Genomic DNA, 20,138 nt, shown 5'->3' with positions numbered 1-20,138 from the left:
AAAGTGTGATTCCTGGACTGATAGTTTTACTTATTACCTTATTAGAAATATCAATTATCAAGCCCTACCTAAAAAAAAGTTTTTTAAAAAAAAATATTTTTATTTATTTATTTTTGGCTGTGCTGGGTTTTCGCTGCTACAAGGGCTTTTCTCCAGTTGTGGTGAGTGGGGGCTACTCTTGAGTCATGATGTGTGGGCTTCTCATTGAAGTGGCTTTTCTTGTGAAAACACGGGCTTCACAAGTTGTGGCACATGGGCTCAATAACTGTGGCTCCCAGGCTCTAGAGCACAGGTTCAATAGTTCTGGTACACAGGCTTGCAAAGCACATGGGACATTCCCAGATCAGGGATTGAACCCGTGTCTCCTGCATTGGCAGGTTCTTTACCACTGAGCCACCAGGGAAGCCCCAGTCTGTGTTTTAAAGGCCCTCTGAGTGATTCTGATACTCACTAAAGTTGGGGAACCAATGCAAAAGAAAACCAGTGAAAGGCCACAAAACATTATTTAGATTAACTAACAGGATAGAATGTGAGTTCTTAGTTCAAGGTCAATGATAAAAATGATTTGGTAAGTCTTCAAGTCTATTAATACTATTTGTTATTTATATAGTGTTTCTTCTTCATATATCTTTAAAAATGATACGTGAAAATTATTTTTAATACAGGTTTGGGGGACTAATCTGCTAGAATATTCAAATTTTACAGTATCACTTTGACCTGAATGGACAGAAACTAGTAGTAATACATATAAAAATGTGTCTTTTAAAACTGCAAGTTATTAATGAAAACCATTATTTCCACTGTATAATGTGACACAGTGACAATAAAGTTTTCTCTCTTCCCCCGAACACGTTACTTAAAATCAAATTACTCACAGGATTTCGTGGGTCAGGCATGGTATAGAAAGGTCTTACAGCCAATGGATATTTATCAAGAATATAAAAATCGGTATCATACTACAAAAAGAATAAATACGATTAAAACAGATTTTTAAGACATTTAATTAAAGTAAAAAGAAGGCTACCATTTTGTCTTTTTTCTATATATGTTTTGTTCTTCAAAATTACTGTAATTACACTCTATATACAATAACAGTTCTGCTTCTTACAGCTGTATCCTACAGTATTTTGCCATGATGTTACAAATTCTTCCAATATACTTAATTTTTAGGAGCTGTTGATTATTCAATCATAGTTCACATATGCATTTTTCTTTTTCTTTTTTTGGACATATAATCTCTTCTCAATTTCTCCTCCGCTGAAAACTATGCTGTGATAAACTTATATTCACCTTTTTCCATTGCAATTATAGCTCATTTAATTTTCTAGATGTATTTTAAAACTGTTTTTGTTAAATTATCCCAAATCTCATTGGGTTTTATAAAAACTATATTAAATCTATAAATTATTTTGGGAAAAACTGACGTCTTTTATCTTCAAAAAACCCTGATTATTTCCCCAATGATTTACATTTTCACTAAGATGTCTAAAATAAATTTAGTAGTTTTTCCCAAATGAAAACAATTGAAATGAATAACATTAACATGAAATTATGATATCTTTGTTAAAAAGAATATTTACTCTGTGACCTACATTTAATTAAAAAGAAACAGTTGTGTTTTAACTGTTTCGATGTTAAACATTTTTCCTAAAATTGGCGAGTAGAGGGAATGTCAACAGAGCTGACACTGGCTCTACTGAAATAGTGTTTTAAAGGTATGAACTCAGTACTGTGCAGTTTCACAGACTTGTTCCCCAGTCAGTTGAACCATTTTGAGTGCAACCAGCAGGAGGAGCTCAAGGACTGTTTTTATTCAATTACACAATTCTCTTAATTTCTTTAAAGATTGCACTAAGTTTAGCTTTTCTCTTTGGAGTTTTATAGAAAAATAAGATAGGAAAGTAGCTTTCACGGAAAAGGCAGAAAAAAAATTCATTCACCCTCTAGTCCCACGAGTCAGCAAGGGTAGTCAGGGAAGACCATTTCTAAATAATTTCAACCACCTTGAGGTCCTCTCTAACTAATCTGACAATCAGAGCCAGAGATATCACTTTTAGAGATACCTTAGTACAAGTTCATACAAAAATCAAACACTGAGCTAATCACACCATTTAGGTTTGCAAGGCCTCAATACTTTTTATTTTGCTAAGAATTAAAAAAAATATTATCCTCTTGGGTTTTATTTATTCTGGAATATTACCATTCTAGGAAGATTAGTCCCTCATGTAACTTATTACATGTTCTTTAGAATTTGGATGCATTTCAGATTTAGAAAAAGAAATCCAGCATGCATAAGAGTCCTACCTTTTCCTTTACCAAACGACCCAACAGTTTTTCATTTGGTGTACTGCAAAAGAAACATGAAATCAGGTGTCTGAGGATCAAACAGCAACTTAAAAGAGTTTTAAGTTTATAAGGAACCTCTTCTGTTTGAAGTTCTCAGAGGATAAAAAATTTAGCCAAAATACACAGCTGTCTAGTCTGCTCCTTTTAGAAAAGGCAACTACTACTGGAAATCATTCATAGGTATACCTGGGACAGTTAGTCAGTGCTATGCAATAATATTTACATAAAAGTATAAATAGAATTTAGCAATTCACTGATTCAGAAATAACATGGATGAAGCAGTTTCCTACAATTACATATAATGAAAGTCTACTACACCAACATAGACTACTCTTGCCATTAAAATGGTTCTACTGCAAAATGGTTTCTCTTTTTTGTTACTCTTTATTAAAGGTTTATAAAAGAAAAATCAGTATTTCAAAGTAAAATATAACAGTGTATATATAAACCAATTTAAGTTGTCCTATTTAAGAAAAACTTCCAAAATACTTACAAAAATATCCAAATTATAGAATTTATGGTTTTTGTTAAATTGTCATCTAGCAATGTAGAGATGTTTAAAACAATATATATATGTGTACATATATATGCACATATATATATTCATTAAACAAATAAAAGTAAATGAGGGTTTTGAGTGAAATATGTTTAAAAAAAAAACCTAAAAAAAAAATAATAATCCTCTCTTCCTTCTGATATCAATTATGAATCATTGTGTTGGCTTAAAGTATCTTAACTTAAGAATCCCTGAATAAAATATAAGTAGACAGAAATCCCCAATCTTTATTAAACTATCATTTCAAAATTATAAATTATTTGATCTGAATTTAGATAAAAAATATAGTACATCAAATAGAGAACGGAGACTTGCATAACTTTTAGAGATTGTTAAAAGTTCCACACCTCAACATACAAAAATGTTAACGCTTAAGCAAACCACATTAGACATAACATTTTATTTCAGATCACACATTGAACATACTATATAACCAAAGTTAATAAAACTTAAGTTTACCAAGTAGATGAAAAACATTCATCAACATCGTCATTCTTTCATATCTTAAATCTAATTACTAAAGTTTTAAAAATCACAAATACAAACAAACCTTAGATCTTCTTCATCTCCCATTTCAATTCCAGCTTCCCTAAGCATAGCCAATGCTTCACAATATTCTAATCTTAAAGTTGGCTCCAAAAATTTGAATGGCTCACATGGGAATTGTTTATTCACCATCTGAATTTCAGTTTGAAACCTATTTGTACAAGAGTTAATAAAAATGTGAAATAAATGTTTTTAACACAAGAGGTCACTGTGGCAATACATAAATTAAAGAAAAAAATTTAACCAATACTGTTGAAGTAAGGAACATATAGCTTTTCTCTTCCATACACTTGATACACATTTTTCTTTTTTTTAAAACAAAGCAACATTTTTAACATTTTAGAGGAATTACTACATGTGCAGTGATGAGAAAAGGGCAACCTGAGCAGGTTCCAGGGTGGAAACATGCCTTTTCCTGCTCACCCCAACTCATCGCCAGATCTCCTAGGGAGGTTAAGGGAGCCTGTACTCAAGAGGCCAGCTGACATGGACCCAAGAGCCTACTGTACTACTCTTCCATGTTTCCACTGGTAACTATTTTGAATTCAGAGATAACAAAAGGAAATGCTTTTAGAGCAAAGCTCTTTCCTGTAAGTTCAGCCTCAGTGTAGAAATTGCCTCAGAGACTTTCAAGCTCTTTAGTAGTAGAAACAGCAGCTAAGAAAAAAATATCTAATAGGTATTGAGTCCCTGTTTATGTCACATAAAATCATTCTTTGAATTAGTGTATGCATCAAAAAAAAACTGTTACCAAGAAATTAAGTTAAATAATTAAATGCAAATACTTAAAAAAATATTTAACATCATTTCTCAATCCTGTATTATTTGTCACCGCAGTGGCATTACAGGATGAAAAACCTCCTTTATAATTCATATCAACTAGCACTGTTAGAAACATAAAACACCCATTTTATGAGGCACTAAAAAAATCTGATTTTTAATACTTTAACAACATTTGTCATCCTTGAGGCAGACCAAATTAATGAATATTGTCTTATCTTCCTCCATTCCCATTATACCATAAGTTTGTTTAGGAGAGTGCCCATTTCTTTCCTATTTTGATAATCCCTAGAGTATGTTCATCGCCTACCTTCTAAATATAATAAATGTTCATTGTACTAAACTGCTGCTGTAGAGGATGGTGAGATTAAAAATGTGGTTTTACTAAAGTATTTATGGACGAAATGGTAGCTGAGATTTGCTTCAGAATAATAGAGCATGGAGGGAAATGGGTAAAACAAAACTGACCATGGATTGACAATGGTTGAAATTGGGTGATAAGTATATGGGGGTTCATTAGGCTAGTCTACCTTTTTTCTGGTATGATATTTAAAATCTTTCATAATCAACAGAATTGAAAAAAGTATGTCTATATTCTATGAAAACAGAAGAAATCATTGATTTATTCAAATCTTGACATAAGATGGGTCAAAATGACCCCAAGAATTAATTTTTAAATTGCTTTGTTTTGAACATTAACCCCCATTCATGTTAATCAATGGTAATAAAGAATATGAGTATCAATATTTTAAAATACATTTGTTTATTCTTCTGTTAGAGATAAGTACTAATGATAAACATGAGAGGGATAAGACAACCACCAAATAACCCAATTTACAACTGACACAGAAACTTAAAATTCCTAAATGACGTATAGAAGACAGGAAGAAGGCTTTTATTTCCAAGTTGCCATCTTAAGCCTACCCATTAAGCCCAGTGATAATGGTGTCTGAATCTCTAATTTGTAAACAGAGATTTGATTAATCCCAAGTGCTCAAATCATGCTTGCTCTGTTGTTACAAAAACCAAAGTGGAAATTCCACTTCCAATATTAAATAGAGAAGATATCAATACCTAAAATTAATGAGTTTCATAAACTTCTTCAATTATAAATGTAAATGAAATAAAAATATTAAAAAAATGAGGGAGTTCCTTGGTGGTCCAGTGGCTTAAGACCACATGCTCCCAGTGCAGGGGGCCCCAGTTCATACCCTGGTCAGGGAGCTAGATCCCCCTAGCACCACAGCTAAAGGTCTCACATGCCAAAAGGAAGATCTCATGTGCCACAACTAAGACCTGGTACAGCCAAATAAATAAATTTTAAAAATATATGGTAAATAAATAATGAGAAAAGCTCTATTCCTTAATTGTAGTTTCAAAAGATATTTTGTTTTACAGGGAGACATTAGTTGTTCTATAGACTATCTGAATGGAAGTTGCTTAAAATAAACTGTATAGAAATGTTTCAGAGAAAAAAGGCAAAAAAAAAAAAAAAAGTTGGGAGGAGTAGCCAAGATCATAGAATAGGAAGACCTTGAATTTACCTTCTCCAATGGGCACACCAAAATTACAACTATTTACAGAGCAACTGTCAATGAGAATGATCTGAAGGCAAGCAGAAAATATATTCTACAACCAAAGATATAAAGAAGTAACCACAATAAGACAGGTAGGAGCAGCAGAGATGTGGCAAAGTCAATACTCACATCCCCAGGCAGGCAACCCACAAAGGAGAGGATAATCACAACTGCAGAGATCCCCTCCAAGGAATGAGAGGTCTGAGTCCCATACTGGGCTCCCAAGGCTAGGGATCATGCACCAGGAAGACAAGCACCCTCTAAAAGGTCTGACTTTGAAGGCCAGTGGGGCAGGCACTTGGGAGAATTGAAGGCCTGTAGGAAACAGTGAATCCACTTAAAGGGAACATGTAAAATCTCGAGACCTAGGGCAGAAGCAGTAATTTGAAAGGAGCCTGGGTCAGATTCACTTGTTGATACTGCAGAGCCTCCTAAAGAGGCAGGAGGCAACTGAGATTTACCCCTGGGGACAGACATTAGCAGCATCTATTTTGGGGAGCTCATTCTATCTTGAGGACACTGCTGCTGGCAAGCACTATCTTGGAATTCTCCTTCTAGCCTACTGGAGCAAGTATCAGGTCTAGCCTACCAGCCAGTTAGCACTAGTCCTAGGAAGCCCCAGGCCAAGCAGTCAGCCACACAGGGATACAGTGCCACCTACCATCAGGCCAGTAGCAGCCGTAGACCCCCTGCTCAAAGCCCCCCAGCTACCCCAGGATTTGGCCATGTCCAACAGAGGGCCCAGGATTGGGTCCCACCAAACAGTGGGCCAGCATCAGTTCTGGAAGACCTGTCCTGTCCACCAGTAACCAGAAGCCTCGGCACTAGGCAGCACTTGGCTACCAACTGGGCTGGGGGCCATCCAAGCCCACCAGCATGCCCACAGAAGTCAGCCCTGTCAAGAGGGCCTACATAGCTCATGTATAGCAGGCATCCCTTTGCTCTGCTGAACAAAGGCAAGTGTGTCGCTGGGCCCTACAGGATGTCTCCTACATAAGCCATTTCTCCAAGATCAGGAAACATAATTAACCTACCTAATACACAGAAAAAGAAAAATTAAAAATGAGGACAGTTTACAAAACAAAAACAGACTCAGAGACTTTGAGAACAAGCTTACGGTTGCCAAGGGGAAGGTTGGGGGAAGGGATAATTAGGAAGTTCGGGATGGACATATACACACTATATGTAAATATATCCATATATTTAAAATGGATAACCAATAAGGATCTACTGTATAGCACGTGGAACTGTGCTCAATGTTATGTGGCAGCCTAGATGGGAGGGGAGTTTGAAGGAGAATGGATACGTGTATACATACGGCTGAGTCCTTTCGCTGTTCATCTGAAACTATCATAACATTGTTAATTGGCTATACCCCAATACAACATAAAAAGTTAAAAAAAAAAGTGAAGTCAGAAAAACGAATATTGTATATTAATGCATATATGTAGAATCTAGAAAAATGGTATAGATATTATTTGCCCAACTTAAATGGAGACAAAGAGGTTGAGCACAAAGGTATGGACACCAAGGGGGGATGAGGTGGGTAGGAGGAATTGGGAGATAGGGATTGAGGTATATACACTATTGATACTATGTATAAAATAGATAACTAATGAGAACATACTGTAGAGGCTCAGGGAACCCTCCTCAGTGCTCTACGGTGACCTAAATGGGAAGGTAATACAAAAAAGAGGGGATATGTGTATACCGATAGCTGATTCACTTTACTGTACAGGAGAAACTAACACAACATTGTAAATCAACTATATACTCCGACAAAAATGGAAACAAACAAAAATAATGAGGACAGTTTAAGTGACCTCTGGGACAACATCAAGTACACTGACATTCACGTTATACAAATCCAAGAAGGAAAAGAAAGGGGCAGAGAATGCATTTAAAGACATAATAGCAGAAAACTTCCCTAACCTTGGAAAGGAAAAAGATATCCAGGTCCAAGAAGTACAAAGAGTCCCAAATAAGATCAACCCAAAAAGGTCCACTATCAGGGGATGTTTAACAGGAGGATTCCCATGGGCTGTTTCTCATAAATCCTCTGTTCCTTATCAGTGGAACGGCATGCTGCTCCCAGAACTGAGGACATAGGATGAGACAGGCTCGAATTTCCTTCAGTAAACATTCTCCTTACGACAAAACTGGTTAGTCTCGATCCTCTTCCTTGAGATATGGATTATCTCCTGACCTTGTGACTGTTATTAATCCCTTGTTCCCTTGGTAATGGTTGCTGTAAGTTTGGTTTTCTGATCTTTATCATTGTCGAAAGAAATTTCTTGTACAACAGCATATATATACTCACAGAATGGAGTAGCCATCATGGTCAACAAAAGAGTCCAAAAGGCAGTACTTGGATGCAATCTCAAAAACGATAGAATGATCTCTGTTTGTTTCCAAGGCAAACCATTCAATATCACAGTAATCCAAGTCTATGCCCCGACCAGTAATGCCGAAGAAGCTGAAGTTGAACGGTTCTATGAAGACCTACAAGACCTTCTAGAACTAACACCCAAAAAAGATGTCCTTTTCATTATAGGGGACAGGAATGCAAAAGTAGGAAGTCAAGAAACACCTGGCGTAACAGGCAAGTTTGGCCTTGGAGTACAGAATGAAGCAGGGCAAAGGCTAACAGAGTTTTGCCACGAGAACGCACTGGTAATAGCAAACACTCTATTCCAACAACACAAGACAAGACTCTACATGTGGACATCACCAGATGGTCAACACTGAAATCAGAATGATTATATTCCTTGCAGCCAAAGATGGAGAAGCTCTATACAATCAGCAAAAGCAAGACCGGGAGCAGACTGTGGCTCAGATCATGAACTGCTTATTGCCAAATTCAGACTTAAATTGAAGAAAGTAGAGAAAACCACTAGTCCATTCAGGTATGACCTAGATCAAATCCCTTATGAGTATACAGTGGAAGTGACAAATAGATTTAAGGGACTAGACCTGATAGACAGAGTGCCTGATGAACTATGGACAGAGGTTCGTGACATTGTACAGGAGACAGGGTTCAAGACTATCCCCATGGAAAAGAAATGCAAAAAAGCAAAATGGCTGTCTGAGGAGGCCTTACCGATAGCCGGGAAGAGAAGAGAAGCGAAAAGCAAAGGAGAAAAGGAAAGATATTCCCATCTGAATGCAGAGTTCCAAAGAATAGCAAGGAGAGATAAGAAAGCCTTTCTCAGCGATCAGTGCAAAGAAATAGAGGAAAACAACAGATTGGGAAAGACTAGAGATCTCTTCAAGAAAATTAGAGATACCAAGGGAACATTTCATGCAAAGATGGGCTCGATAAAGGAGAGAAATGGTATGGACCTAACAGAAGCAGAAGATATTAAGAAGAGGTGGCAAGAATACATAGAAGAACTGTACAAAAAAGATCTTCATGACCCAGATAATCACGATGGTGTGATCACTCACCTAGGGCCAGACATCCTGGAATGTGAAGTTAAGTGGGCCTTAGAAAGCATCACTACAAATAAAGCTAGGGGAGTTGATGGAATTCCAGTTGAGCTATTTCAAATCCTCAAAGGTGATGCTGTGAAAGTGCTGCACTCGATATGCCAGCAAATTTGGAAAACTCAGCAGTGGCCACAGGACTGGAAAAGGTCAGTTTTCGTTCCAATCCCAAAGAAAGGCAATGCCAAAGAATGCTCAAACTACCGCACAATTGCACTCATCTCACATGCTAGTAAAGTAATGCTCAAAATTCTCCAAGCCAGGCTTCAGCAATACATGAACCGTGAAATTCCATATGTTCAAGCTGGTTTTAGAAAAGGCAGAGGAACCAGAGAGCAAACTGCCAATATCCGCTGGATCATCAAAAAAGCAAGAGAGTTCCAGAAAAACATCTATTTCTGCTTTATTGACTATGCCAAAGCCTTTGACTGTGTGGGTCACAATAAACTGTGGAAAATTCTGAAAGAAATGGGAATACCAGACCATCTGACCTGTCTCTTGAGAAACCTGTATGTATGCAGGTCAGGAAGCAACAGTTAGAACTGGACATGGAATAACAGACTGATTCCAAATAGGAAAAGGAGTATGTCAAGGCTGTATATTGTCACCCTGCTTATTTAACTTATATGCAGAGTACATCAAGAGAAATGCTGGGCCGGAAGAAACACAAGCTGGAATCAAGATTGCCGGGAGAAATATCAATAACCTCAGATATGCAGATGACACCACCCTTATGGCAGAAAGTGAAGAAGAGCTAAAGAGCCTCTTGATGAAAGTGAAAGAAGAGAGTGAAAAAGTTGGCTTAAAGCTCAACGTTCAGAAAACTAAGATCATGGCATCTGGTCCCATCACTTCATGGGAAATAGATGGGGAAACAGTGGAAACAGTGACAGACTTTATTTTTTTGGGCTCCAAAATCACTGCTGATGGTGATTGCAGCCATGAAATTAAAAGACGTTTACTCCTTGGAAGGAAGGTTATGGCCAACCTAGATAGCATATTGAAAAGCAGAGACATTACTTTGCCAACAAAAGTCCATCTAGTCAAGGCTATGGTTTTTCCAGTGGTCATGTATGGATGTGAGAGTTGGACGGTGAAGAAAGCTGAGCACCGAAGAATTGATGCTTTTGAACTGTGGTGTTGGAGAAGACTCGAGAGCCCCTTGGACTGCAAGGAGAGCCAATCAATCCATCCTAAAAGAGATCAATCCTGGGTGTTCATTGGAAGGACTGATGTTGAAGCTGAAACTCCAATACTTTGGCCACCTCATGCGAAGAATTGACTCATGGGAAAAGACCCTAATGCTGGGTAGGATTGGGGGCAGGAGGAGAAGGGGACGACAGAGGATGAGATGGTTGGATGGCATCACTGACTCGATGGACGTGGGTTTGGGTAGACTCCGGGAGTTGGTGATGGACAGAGAGGCCTGGCGTGCTGCAATTCATGGGTCGCAAAGAGTCGGACACGACTGAGTGACTGAACTGAACCTCCACCAGAGGCTTGGGTCCCTGTGTCTTTCTTTCTCTCTCTGTTTTTCTATCTGTCTCTCTCTCCTTCCAGCTAATTCTCTGGAGTGTAGAAATCCTCTGAGCTCACTTTCTCACCTGGGCTTTAAAGATCTCCACGAGAGGGCGCCCTGTGCCTTCATGAGCAGTGCAAACCCTTTGTCTAGGGTTTTACTGATTCTCTGCGTAAACCAGGGAATATCAGCCTCTTTCTCTCTTTCACTTTCTTATCGTCGACTCTGGACCACCAGGTTCCAGTCCATTAAAGGACCCCAACAGTCCACACCAAGTCACACTGTGTGTGCTTAGTCACTCAGTCATGTCTGACTCTGCAACTCCATGGACTCTAGCCCGCCAGGCTCCTCTGTCTATGGGGGTTCTCCAGGCAAGAAGATTGGAGTGGGTTGCCATGCCCTCCTCCAGGGGATCTTCCCAATCCAGGTCTCCTGCATTAGAGGCAGATTCTTAACTGTCTGAGCTACCAGGGAAGCCCAAGAATACTGGAGTGGGTAGCCTGTCCCTTCTGCAAGGGATCTTTCCGACTCAGGAATCAAACTGGGGTTCCTGTACTGCAGGCAGATTCTTTACCAGCTGAGCTACTGGGGAAGCCCTGTAGCTTCCTTATCACACTGTAATTAGGCAAAAATTAAAGACAGAAAATATTAAAAGCAGCAAGGGAAAAGTAACTGGTTACTACAAGGGAACTCCCATAAGTAGATCAGATGATACAAAGGGACAAATTAGTGTACTGGAAGACCAAGTGGTGGAAATTACTGAAGCTGAACCTACATATATAGGTTGCTATATATAAACCTCATGGTAACCATAGGCCAAAAATGTATAATAGATACACACACAAAAGAGAATGGAGTTTATATTAACATTAAAGATAATCATCAAGTCATGAGAAGAAAAAATGAGAAACAAAAAAGAAATAAAAAAACTTGAAGGGAATTTACAAAATAGCAGTAAGAACATACTACATGTAAATGGACTAAATGCTCCAAATGACACAGAGTGGCTGAATGGATAAAACAAACAAGGTCCGTACATATGTTGTCCGCAAGAGACTCACCTCAGATCTAAAGACGCACTCAGACCAAAAGAGGATGGAAAAAAACATTCCATGCAAATGGAAATGAGAAGGACATTACATAACGATAAAGGGATCAATCCAACAAGATGACCTAACAACTATAAATATACCCAACATAGGAGCACCTAAATAATAAAGCAAATATTAACAAACATAAGGGAAAAATAACACAATAACACAAAACAGTAGAAGACTTTTAACTCCCCACTTACATCCATAGTCAGATCACCCAGACAGAAAATCAATAAGGAAACACTGGCCTCAAAAACACATTAGATGAAATGAACTTAACAGACATATACACACACACAGACCGTTCCATCCAAAAGCAGCAGGAAGCACATTATTTTCAAGTACACAAGGAACATTCTCCAGGATAGATCACACAGTAGGCCACAAGACAAGTCTCAGTAAACTTCAAATTAAAATCCTATCCTGGATCTTTTCTGACCACACTCACAGAGACTAGAATTCAACTACAAGGTGAAAAACGACAACAACAAAAAACCCAGCAAAAACCACTAACACACAGAGGCTAAACAATATGGTTCTAAACAACCAATGGGTTACAGAAAATATCAAAGAGGAAATAAAAAATACCTGGAGACAAATGAAAACAAACACATCAATCCAAAGTCTGTAGGATGCAGCAAAAACAGTTCTAAGAGGGAAGTTTACAGTGATAAAAGCCTACCTCAGGAAATAAGAAAAGTCTCAAACAACCTAACCTGACTTAAAGGAATGAGAAAGAAACAAGCAAAGCCCAAGATTACTAAAAGGAAAAACGTAATAATGATCAGAGTAAAAAGAAATAAAATAGACTAGAAAAAAAGAGAATCCAAATCTGTAGCATCAGAAATGAAAAAAGTTACAACTGACACCACAGAAATAGAAAGGGTCATAAGAGATTATTATGAATACATATATGCCAATAAACTGAACAACCGAGAAGAAATGGACAAACTCCTAGAAATGTGAAATCTCCTAAGACTGAATCAAGAAGAAATAGAAAATGTGAATAGAACAATTAACAGTAATGATGTTGAATCAGTAATAAAAAAACATACTCCCAACAAACAAAAGTCCAAGACTAGATGGCTTCCGAGGTGAATTCTACCAACATTTAAAGAATTAACAGGTATACTTCTCATCCTATTCAAAAAAGTTCCAGAGGAAGAAATGCTTCTGAACTCATTCTATAAAACCAGCATCACACTGATACCAAAACCAGACAAAAAGGAAAGTTATATGCAAAAATCCTTAAAAATTAGCAAACAGAAATCAATAATATATTAAAAGGATCATACACCATGATCAACTGGGATCTATCCCAGGAATGCAAAGATGGTTCGACACCCACAAATTAATCAATGTGATCCACTACATTAACAAACTCAGGAATAAAAATCATATTATCATCTCAACAAAGAACTTTTTGACAAAATTCAATGCCCATTTATGATAAAAACTCTCAACAAAGGTATAGAGGGAACATACCTTGTGTACTGTTGGTAGTAATTAACCACCATGGAAAACAGTACAGACATCCTCAAAAAATTAGAAATAGATACAATTTAGCAGTTCCACTTCTGGATATTTTTTGAAGAAATTTAAAAAAAAACTAATTTGAGAAGATATATATATATATATATATATATATCCCTAAGTTCATTTCAGCATTATGATTTCAACAGTCAAGATATGGAAGCAACCTAAATGTCCACTGATAGATGAATGAAGAAGATGCAGTGTGTGTATATATATATATATACACACACACACATATATATAGACACACTGGAGGAGATGGCAACACATTCCAGTATTCTTGCCTGGAAAATCCTATGGACAGAGGAGCCTGGAAGGCTATAGTCCATGGGGTCTCAAGGAGTTGGACACAACTAAGCAACTAAACAACAACACAGACACACACTGGAATATTACTTAGCCATAAAAGAATGAAATCTTGTCATCTGTGACAACATAGATGAATGTAGAGGGGATTATGTGAAGTGAAATAAGTCTGACAGAGAAAGACAAATACCATATGGTTTTACTTGTAAGTGGAATCTAACAAAACAAAACAAATTAACAAACATAACAAAACAGAAACAGACGGAGAGTTACAGAGAACAAACTAGTAGTTACCAGAGTAGAGGGGGCTTGGGGGATGAGTGAAATAGGTAAGGGGGATTAAGAAAAATAAATTCCCAGTTACAAAAAAAAAAAAAAAAAAAGTCATGGGGATGAAAGGTACAGCATGAGAAATACAATCAATTATATTGCAGAAATATGGAATCACTATGTTGTGCATTGGAACCAACATAGTTGTATAGGTCAATTATACCTCAATTAAAAAAGGCATCAAAATATTAATGATGGTTATTCTCTGGGGGGTGGGGTTATGGGGGATTGTTAATTTTTATTTCATGCTTTTATTTCTAGCTGTCTGCAATAAACATGTATTGCTTGTAAAATCAGAAAGAAAACAATAAATGTCATGAGAAAAAAAATCAGTGGTCTTCAAATAGAAATTTTAAATACAATCCTTCATCAATTATCAAAGCACTAGATAAATCTGTCATATCCAACTTAATACTTGGAGTACTCTCAAAAGTATGGAGGAAAGAGAAAAAAAGACACTGTTGATCCTAGTTAATGTGCTTTCCGTCTTCTTTTCTTATTTTCTCTATTTTAAACATTATCAGGAGAAAACAATTTCTAATGCCCTTTTAAGGCAGAAACTATTTGCCAGTTTAAAGGTTGTACAGAAAGTGAACATTTTACATAATTCAATTTTCTGAACACCCAGAACAAGCCTAATAATTTTTATAAATGTGTCATTTCACCAGGCCTAAATAAGCTGAAAGTCCTTTCAGTATACTAGTTTCTAATTTCTACTGAGCTCTCACTGTAAATATAAATTGATCGAAAAATTAAACAGTCCCAACATGGGCTTAACTTACACAGATTCAGTAAAGGTTAGAAACTGAAAGACTAAAGGGAGTCTCTAACTCTGAGGTAAGTAATATTATCTTCACTTGTAACAGCAGAGGAAACTGAGACACAGAGTTACATAACTTCCAAAATGCCCAAACAAGATATATAGCAAAGGTGGGATTTGATCTCAGGATACCTGGACCTAGCTGAGTTGAAGCTCTGAAATACTATTCCCTCCCTGTGCTCTCTTGCTCAGTCATGTCTGACTCTTTGCAAACCCCAAGGACTGTAGTCTGCCAGGTTCCTCGGTCCATGGGATTCTCCAGGGAAGAATATTGGAGTGGGTTGCCATTTCCTCCTCCAGGGGATCTTCCCCACCCAGGAACTGAACCTGTGTCTCCAGGGTCTTCTGCACTGGCAGGCAGATTCTTTACCTTAGCCTCCTGGGAAGTCCTACTATCTCATACTACCTCTCAAATAATAAACTGCTATAAAGGTAATATAGGCTCTATTTCTGAGAAATTCAGGATGTAACATATTGAGGAAAAAACAAATATAGTTAGGCTGTTTACAATCTGATAGATTACCTAGCTAGGTTAACTGGCTGCAGCCCTAATTGACTTGGATTCAGAAGTACTCTTTTGAGTGTGGATTTTCCCACTAATTAACTGATAATCTAACTGGCAAATCTTCATATATATATATATATATTTTTCAATAAAAACATAGTTTACATGTTTTAAGAACTGCTTCATTTTGAAGAACTTAAACTGCTTTAAAAATTATATTCATCTAAGGTTATAAAATATATATATATTTTTACCTTTTCTGAAGTCCTTTGAATATCTGCACTAAAGTGTCGGCAATTTCTTCCACAACTTCATGGTAATGGTAATTAAAAGCCATTTCAATATCCAAGCCAACAAATTCAGTCAGATGTCTGTGTGTATTAGAGTCTTCAGCTCTGAATACTGTAACATTAATAAAAGAAAATGGTAAATGGTGTTTACATAGTATGTAAATACATACTTAGCATACATTACACAGCATAGTAAAAGGTGTTTTAAATTTTGGATAAATTGGGATTTAAATACAAAAATTCTATTTACTAGTATTCCAATGGCACTATTTCATTATCATTATAGAGTTGGAAAAAACTCTTTGATAAGTCATCTGTCTCAGCATTCTCATGGATGGCAAGTTCATTACAAATTCCTGTAGTCGTGTAAAAGCTGTAACAAATGTAAATTAATAAATGAGACTCATGTAAATCCCAAGGGAATGCAAGATTCTGAAGTGCCTTCTCAATAATTAAAATAGATTCAATATAGTGAGTTCTCAGTTTTATTAAAATTTGACTCAAGCTAAATGAAATCTGTGCAGATGAAGTAACATTACACACTCCAGCCATTACCTCAGTCCAGTTGCTATTATCCTCACTGCACTTTCCTCCTCTCCAGTCTTCCTGACTCTACTCTGCTCCATTTTTCATATCACTGCAAGATTGATATATTCTATAACTCATCCTTGCTCAATAACTTAAAATGGTTCCCAAATGACTACCGTAATAAGACAAAATGTTTAAAACCTTCATGCTTTCATAATTTAGTCCTAGCCTGTATTTCCCATTTCTTAATACTAACTAGTCTTATTTTTACTTCCTCCCATGCTCTTTACTCATCCCACCTCCTCTGACGAGAATGCCAATCCCCATTGTCTATATCTCCTACTCTGTCCTTACAGCCCACGTCAGTATGAACTCTCTCTCATTGTGACTCTAGCAAATTCCATCTTCTCCCCTTTTTACACTCTCTGTACTATATAATTAACACCAATCTGCTGATTGCACAGCACAATCTGATTATCTGCTGTGAGAATCAGTTGATTACTCCTTGTGACTGCTATATGTATACATGTCTTATTCTGTCTTGAAAGCAGGGAGAATGATTTTCCTTTCACAAAGCATGGTCTATCTGCAAATCAGCAGCATCAGCAGTACCTGGGAACATGTGAGACTGCAGAATGTTAAGCCTTACCCCTGACCTACTGGTCAGAATCTGCATTTTAACAAGGTCCGCAAGTGACTCATGTGCACACTAACATTTGAGAAGTGCTGGTTGATAATTCTTTTACGTACATGGAACCCAGAGCAAGGCTGTATTACATGCAGTAGGTGTTCAACACATAATTGTTTAGTAGATTCAGAAAACTAAAAAACTTAGTGATCTTGCCAGTTTTTCTATTAGCAGGTATTTAATTTTTATTAAGCCATCAAAAAACTTTCATATATAAAATAATTTGGTGAGTTTTAAAAAATGAAGTAAAGCTAGTTTTTGCTTATAATTAGTCTTGTAAAAGAATCTGTCACATGATTATGTGTGCATACTTGGACTTGTAGCAACTATATCTTAAAAACTATGTTAATATAACCTACTAAATATCATACATTTGTACTAATTTCTAATGGGCTTTAGCATATTAACAATACTAAGAACAGTACAAATAGTAATGGTAAAACAGAACAGCTTTGGAATAAAATTGGTAGCACATTTGTAAACTTCCAAGAGTAGTAAAGGGGCTATCAAGGACAACAAAATTTATTATTTGGAAGGTCTACCTAAGTACATTGTCATTTTTTACCTCAAAGTCTAGGGTTTATGTAGTCAGCATATAAAAAAATTTAAGCTTTCAAAATGTCTGCATGTAAAATGTGTTTCTCAAACCATTACTATGGTACAATTAATGAATTTTGAGAAAACCGTAACTGCCAAAAACCTTACCTGGCCCAATACAGAAAACCTTCTCAAAATCAGCACAAATACACATTTGCTTGTACAACTGTGGAGACTGAGCCAGGTATGCATTATTTTTAAAATATGACACAGTAAATACATTGGCTCCTCCTTCACTGGCAGCTGAAATGTAAACATTTAAGTTATTACAAGTAATTGTAAACTTATCAATGCAAACTTCTAGTAAAAACAGTTTATACTTTTGGTTCAAGTATTTCACTAAAAGAAACAACTAGAAAATCAAGAATCGCAGAGACACTATAATCATAATATGTCATATATCTGATTCTAAACAGTTTACGTTTAGGACAGACTTACTTCTTTGGCTATACCTCCATTTTACTTCTTTGGCTATATATGCTCTCCTTCTACATCAATTTTAAATCTATTAAAGCTACTCTGGAGTTATAAAAATTTTTTTTAAATGGGAAAAAAGATATATTCTTAATAATTTCCTAATTATCAATAACGCAATGTTCAAATTTTAAACTTATAATTAAAATCCATTCATATCATTTTATTGTTATTTAAGTAACTAAAAAAGTTAAATGATTAAAAATGATTAAGATAAGTTTCTCATTAAGAATAAAAATTAATGAGGTTTTCCCATCAGTATTATCTAGTAATTTGACATTGCAGTTTATAAAAAACAAAATTGTAATACCAATTGGAAAGAAGTCTACATCATGAATGTAGTTTCTGATGTACCTTATATTAACAAAAAAATCTTGCTCTATGTGTTACTGCCTTATTTTATAATCATGATCACGTAATGACTCCTGAAATAGGAAATTTAGTAGTATTAGTGTTAGTGATATCTGATTGCTACTATATATTCAAAACAGTTTCATAGCAATAAACCTTAAGGAACACTTGGGATTCTTAAATTAAAAAACAAAACAAATGAAAGAAAATCCCCCATAAAAAATCTAATAAGAAGCAACTTCGGGGAAACTAATTTATTTTAAAAAATTAAGAGAAACAACTTAAAGCATACCTGAGATAATTTTAGGAGTTTGGATCTCCACAAAACCCTTGTTAGTTAAAGTTTCTCGGAAAAGATGGCAGATGCCAGACTGGAGACGGAAGATTGCCTGACTAGTTGATGTCTATAAGACAATAATAAAATCTAATTAAATCAGTTTGACACATTAACTGAGACAGAGTACTTTCTAATCAGGCCACATGCCTAGAAAGTTCATAGAGAAAATAATTCATTATATGAGAGAAAAGTTAAGTGCATGACAATCAGTATAGGGATATATTTTGGAATTTTTCATATTCTAGAAGGAGAATTACAATTTTGCTCTTTTATTTCCAACCAAAGAAAAATACTTTTCAGGCCAAATGCTAGCTAGAGGCACAATCAATAACCTGTGTGAACAAACAGCCAAATACAGTAGGATGTCTAACTATTGTGGCCAAAATTATGAAAAACCTGAGGTTTCTAGGCAGTATTAAGAGAACTTTTGATTACTGCTAACCTTTTCTATATACTGTAAATGAAAATGGAAAAGGTAAAAAGCAGGCAAAAAGCAAATAATCAGGGGAAACATGAGTGTACAATAAGGGCAGACAAGTTAGAAAGAACTCTTAAGGTGACAAAGCATTTAAGCTTTAGGTAGATTATTTAAGTAAAGGAGGAAGATGTGGTCAAAACATTAAGAAAGAGAGATGACACTGCTTTTACTATGATGATGAAACCACTGACCTCTTTCACTTGCAACCAAATCAGAAAAGGAAACAGAAGACCTATGTATGGGATTACTATATACACCACCAGAGCCAACTACTTCTTTATTATGAACTCTGTGCTCAGATCAAATTCAAAGGATTGAGACATTAACTGCTAACCTCTACCTGATCATTCTAAAATGTGCACAGAACTTCTTTCACAATTATGTAGTGAAAACTAATTATGTTTTTTTCTTGCTGACTATCTTTTCTGTCATTTTAAAACGAAGCAAGTCAGTATCCTGTGAACTATTTATTACTTGACTGTCCTTGTTGCCTGCAATTCTTTTTAGGGGAAGGGTCAGTCAGGTAAATTACTTCTTATATTATCATATTACATATAGGCAAATGCCAATTAGTTCTATAAACCTGAGTCAGGTATGATATTCTTGCCCACCTTGATTTCAGCACAATCATGTCACTAAATAAAGAAACGAGGCATACCCTAAGATCAATGACTCTGTTGTCTAATCTTGTATCCTGGTTAACAGTAGCTCTTCCTTCCTAAAAAAAAGGATAAAAAAAAATTTTTTTATTAACTTTTTTTAAGGACACAAACAACATTTGTAGAAGTCATGTTAATTTTTAAATGAGAATAGGTATCTTCATGTGTGTTCACATTATACCCCCAAATCAAAGATCCTAGAAACAAGTGGGGCCAGGGAGAAGTTATTAAGAGAAAGAGAGCTCGAAAGAAGAGAAATGAGAATGAATTAAGCCAAATGCTTTTTATCCACCTCCCACCCCCAAACCTTTGACTCATTACTGGGATATCAGAAT

The 20,138-nt window shown here is 36.1% G+C and overlaps 1 protein-coding gene across 2 annotated transcripts in view; it reads right to left on the bottom strand.

Annotated features, from left to right (window-relative positions):
• Window positions 1–20,138, bottom strand: part of DARS1 (aspartyl-tRNA synthetase 1) — a 69,105-nt gene that overhangs the window by 3,442 nt on the left and 45,525 nt on the right. For both annotated transcript variants that reach the window (XM_081579100.1, XM_081579101.1), the window contains 7 exons: window positions 19,803–19,862; window positions 18,622–18,733; window positions 17,613–17,747; window positions 15,656–15,803; window positions 3,453–3,599; window positions 2,305–2,347; window positions 876–956 (listed from right to left, as the gene is read on the bottom strand). In XM_081579100.1, coding sequence (XP_081435226.1) covers window positions 876–956; window positions 2,305–2,347; window positions 3,453–3,599; window positions 15,656–15,803; window positions 17,613–17,747; window positions 18,622–18,733; window positions 19,803–19,862 — 726 coding nt within the window. The remainder of the gene's footprint in view (window positions 1–875; window positions 957–2,304; window positions 2,348–3,452; window positions 3,600–15,655; window positions 15,804–17,612; window positions 17,748–18,621; window positions 18,734–19,802; window positions 19,863–20,138) is intronic.

This window comes from Giraffa tippelskirchi, chromosome 3, assembly GCF_054371585.1.
Source record: "Giraffa tippelskirchi isolate mGirTip1 chromosome 3, T2T-mGirTip1v1.2.pri, whole genome shotgun sequence".
Classification (NCBI taxonomy): Eukaryota; Metazoa; Chordata; class Mammalia; order Artiodactyla; family Giraffidae; genus Giraffa; species Giraffa tippelskirchi.
Note: the sequence above shows the minus strand (reverse complement) of the source record. Positions and strands in the feature narration are given on the sequence as shown.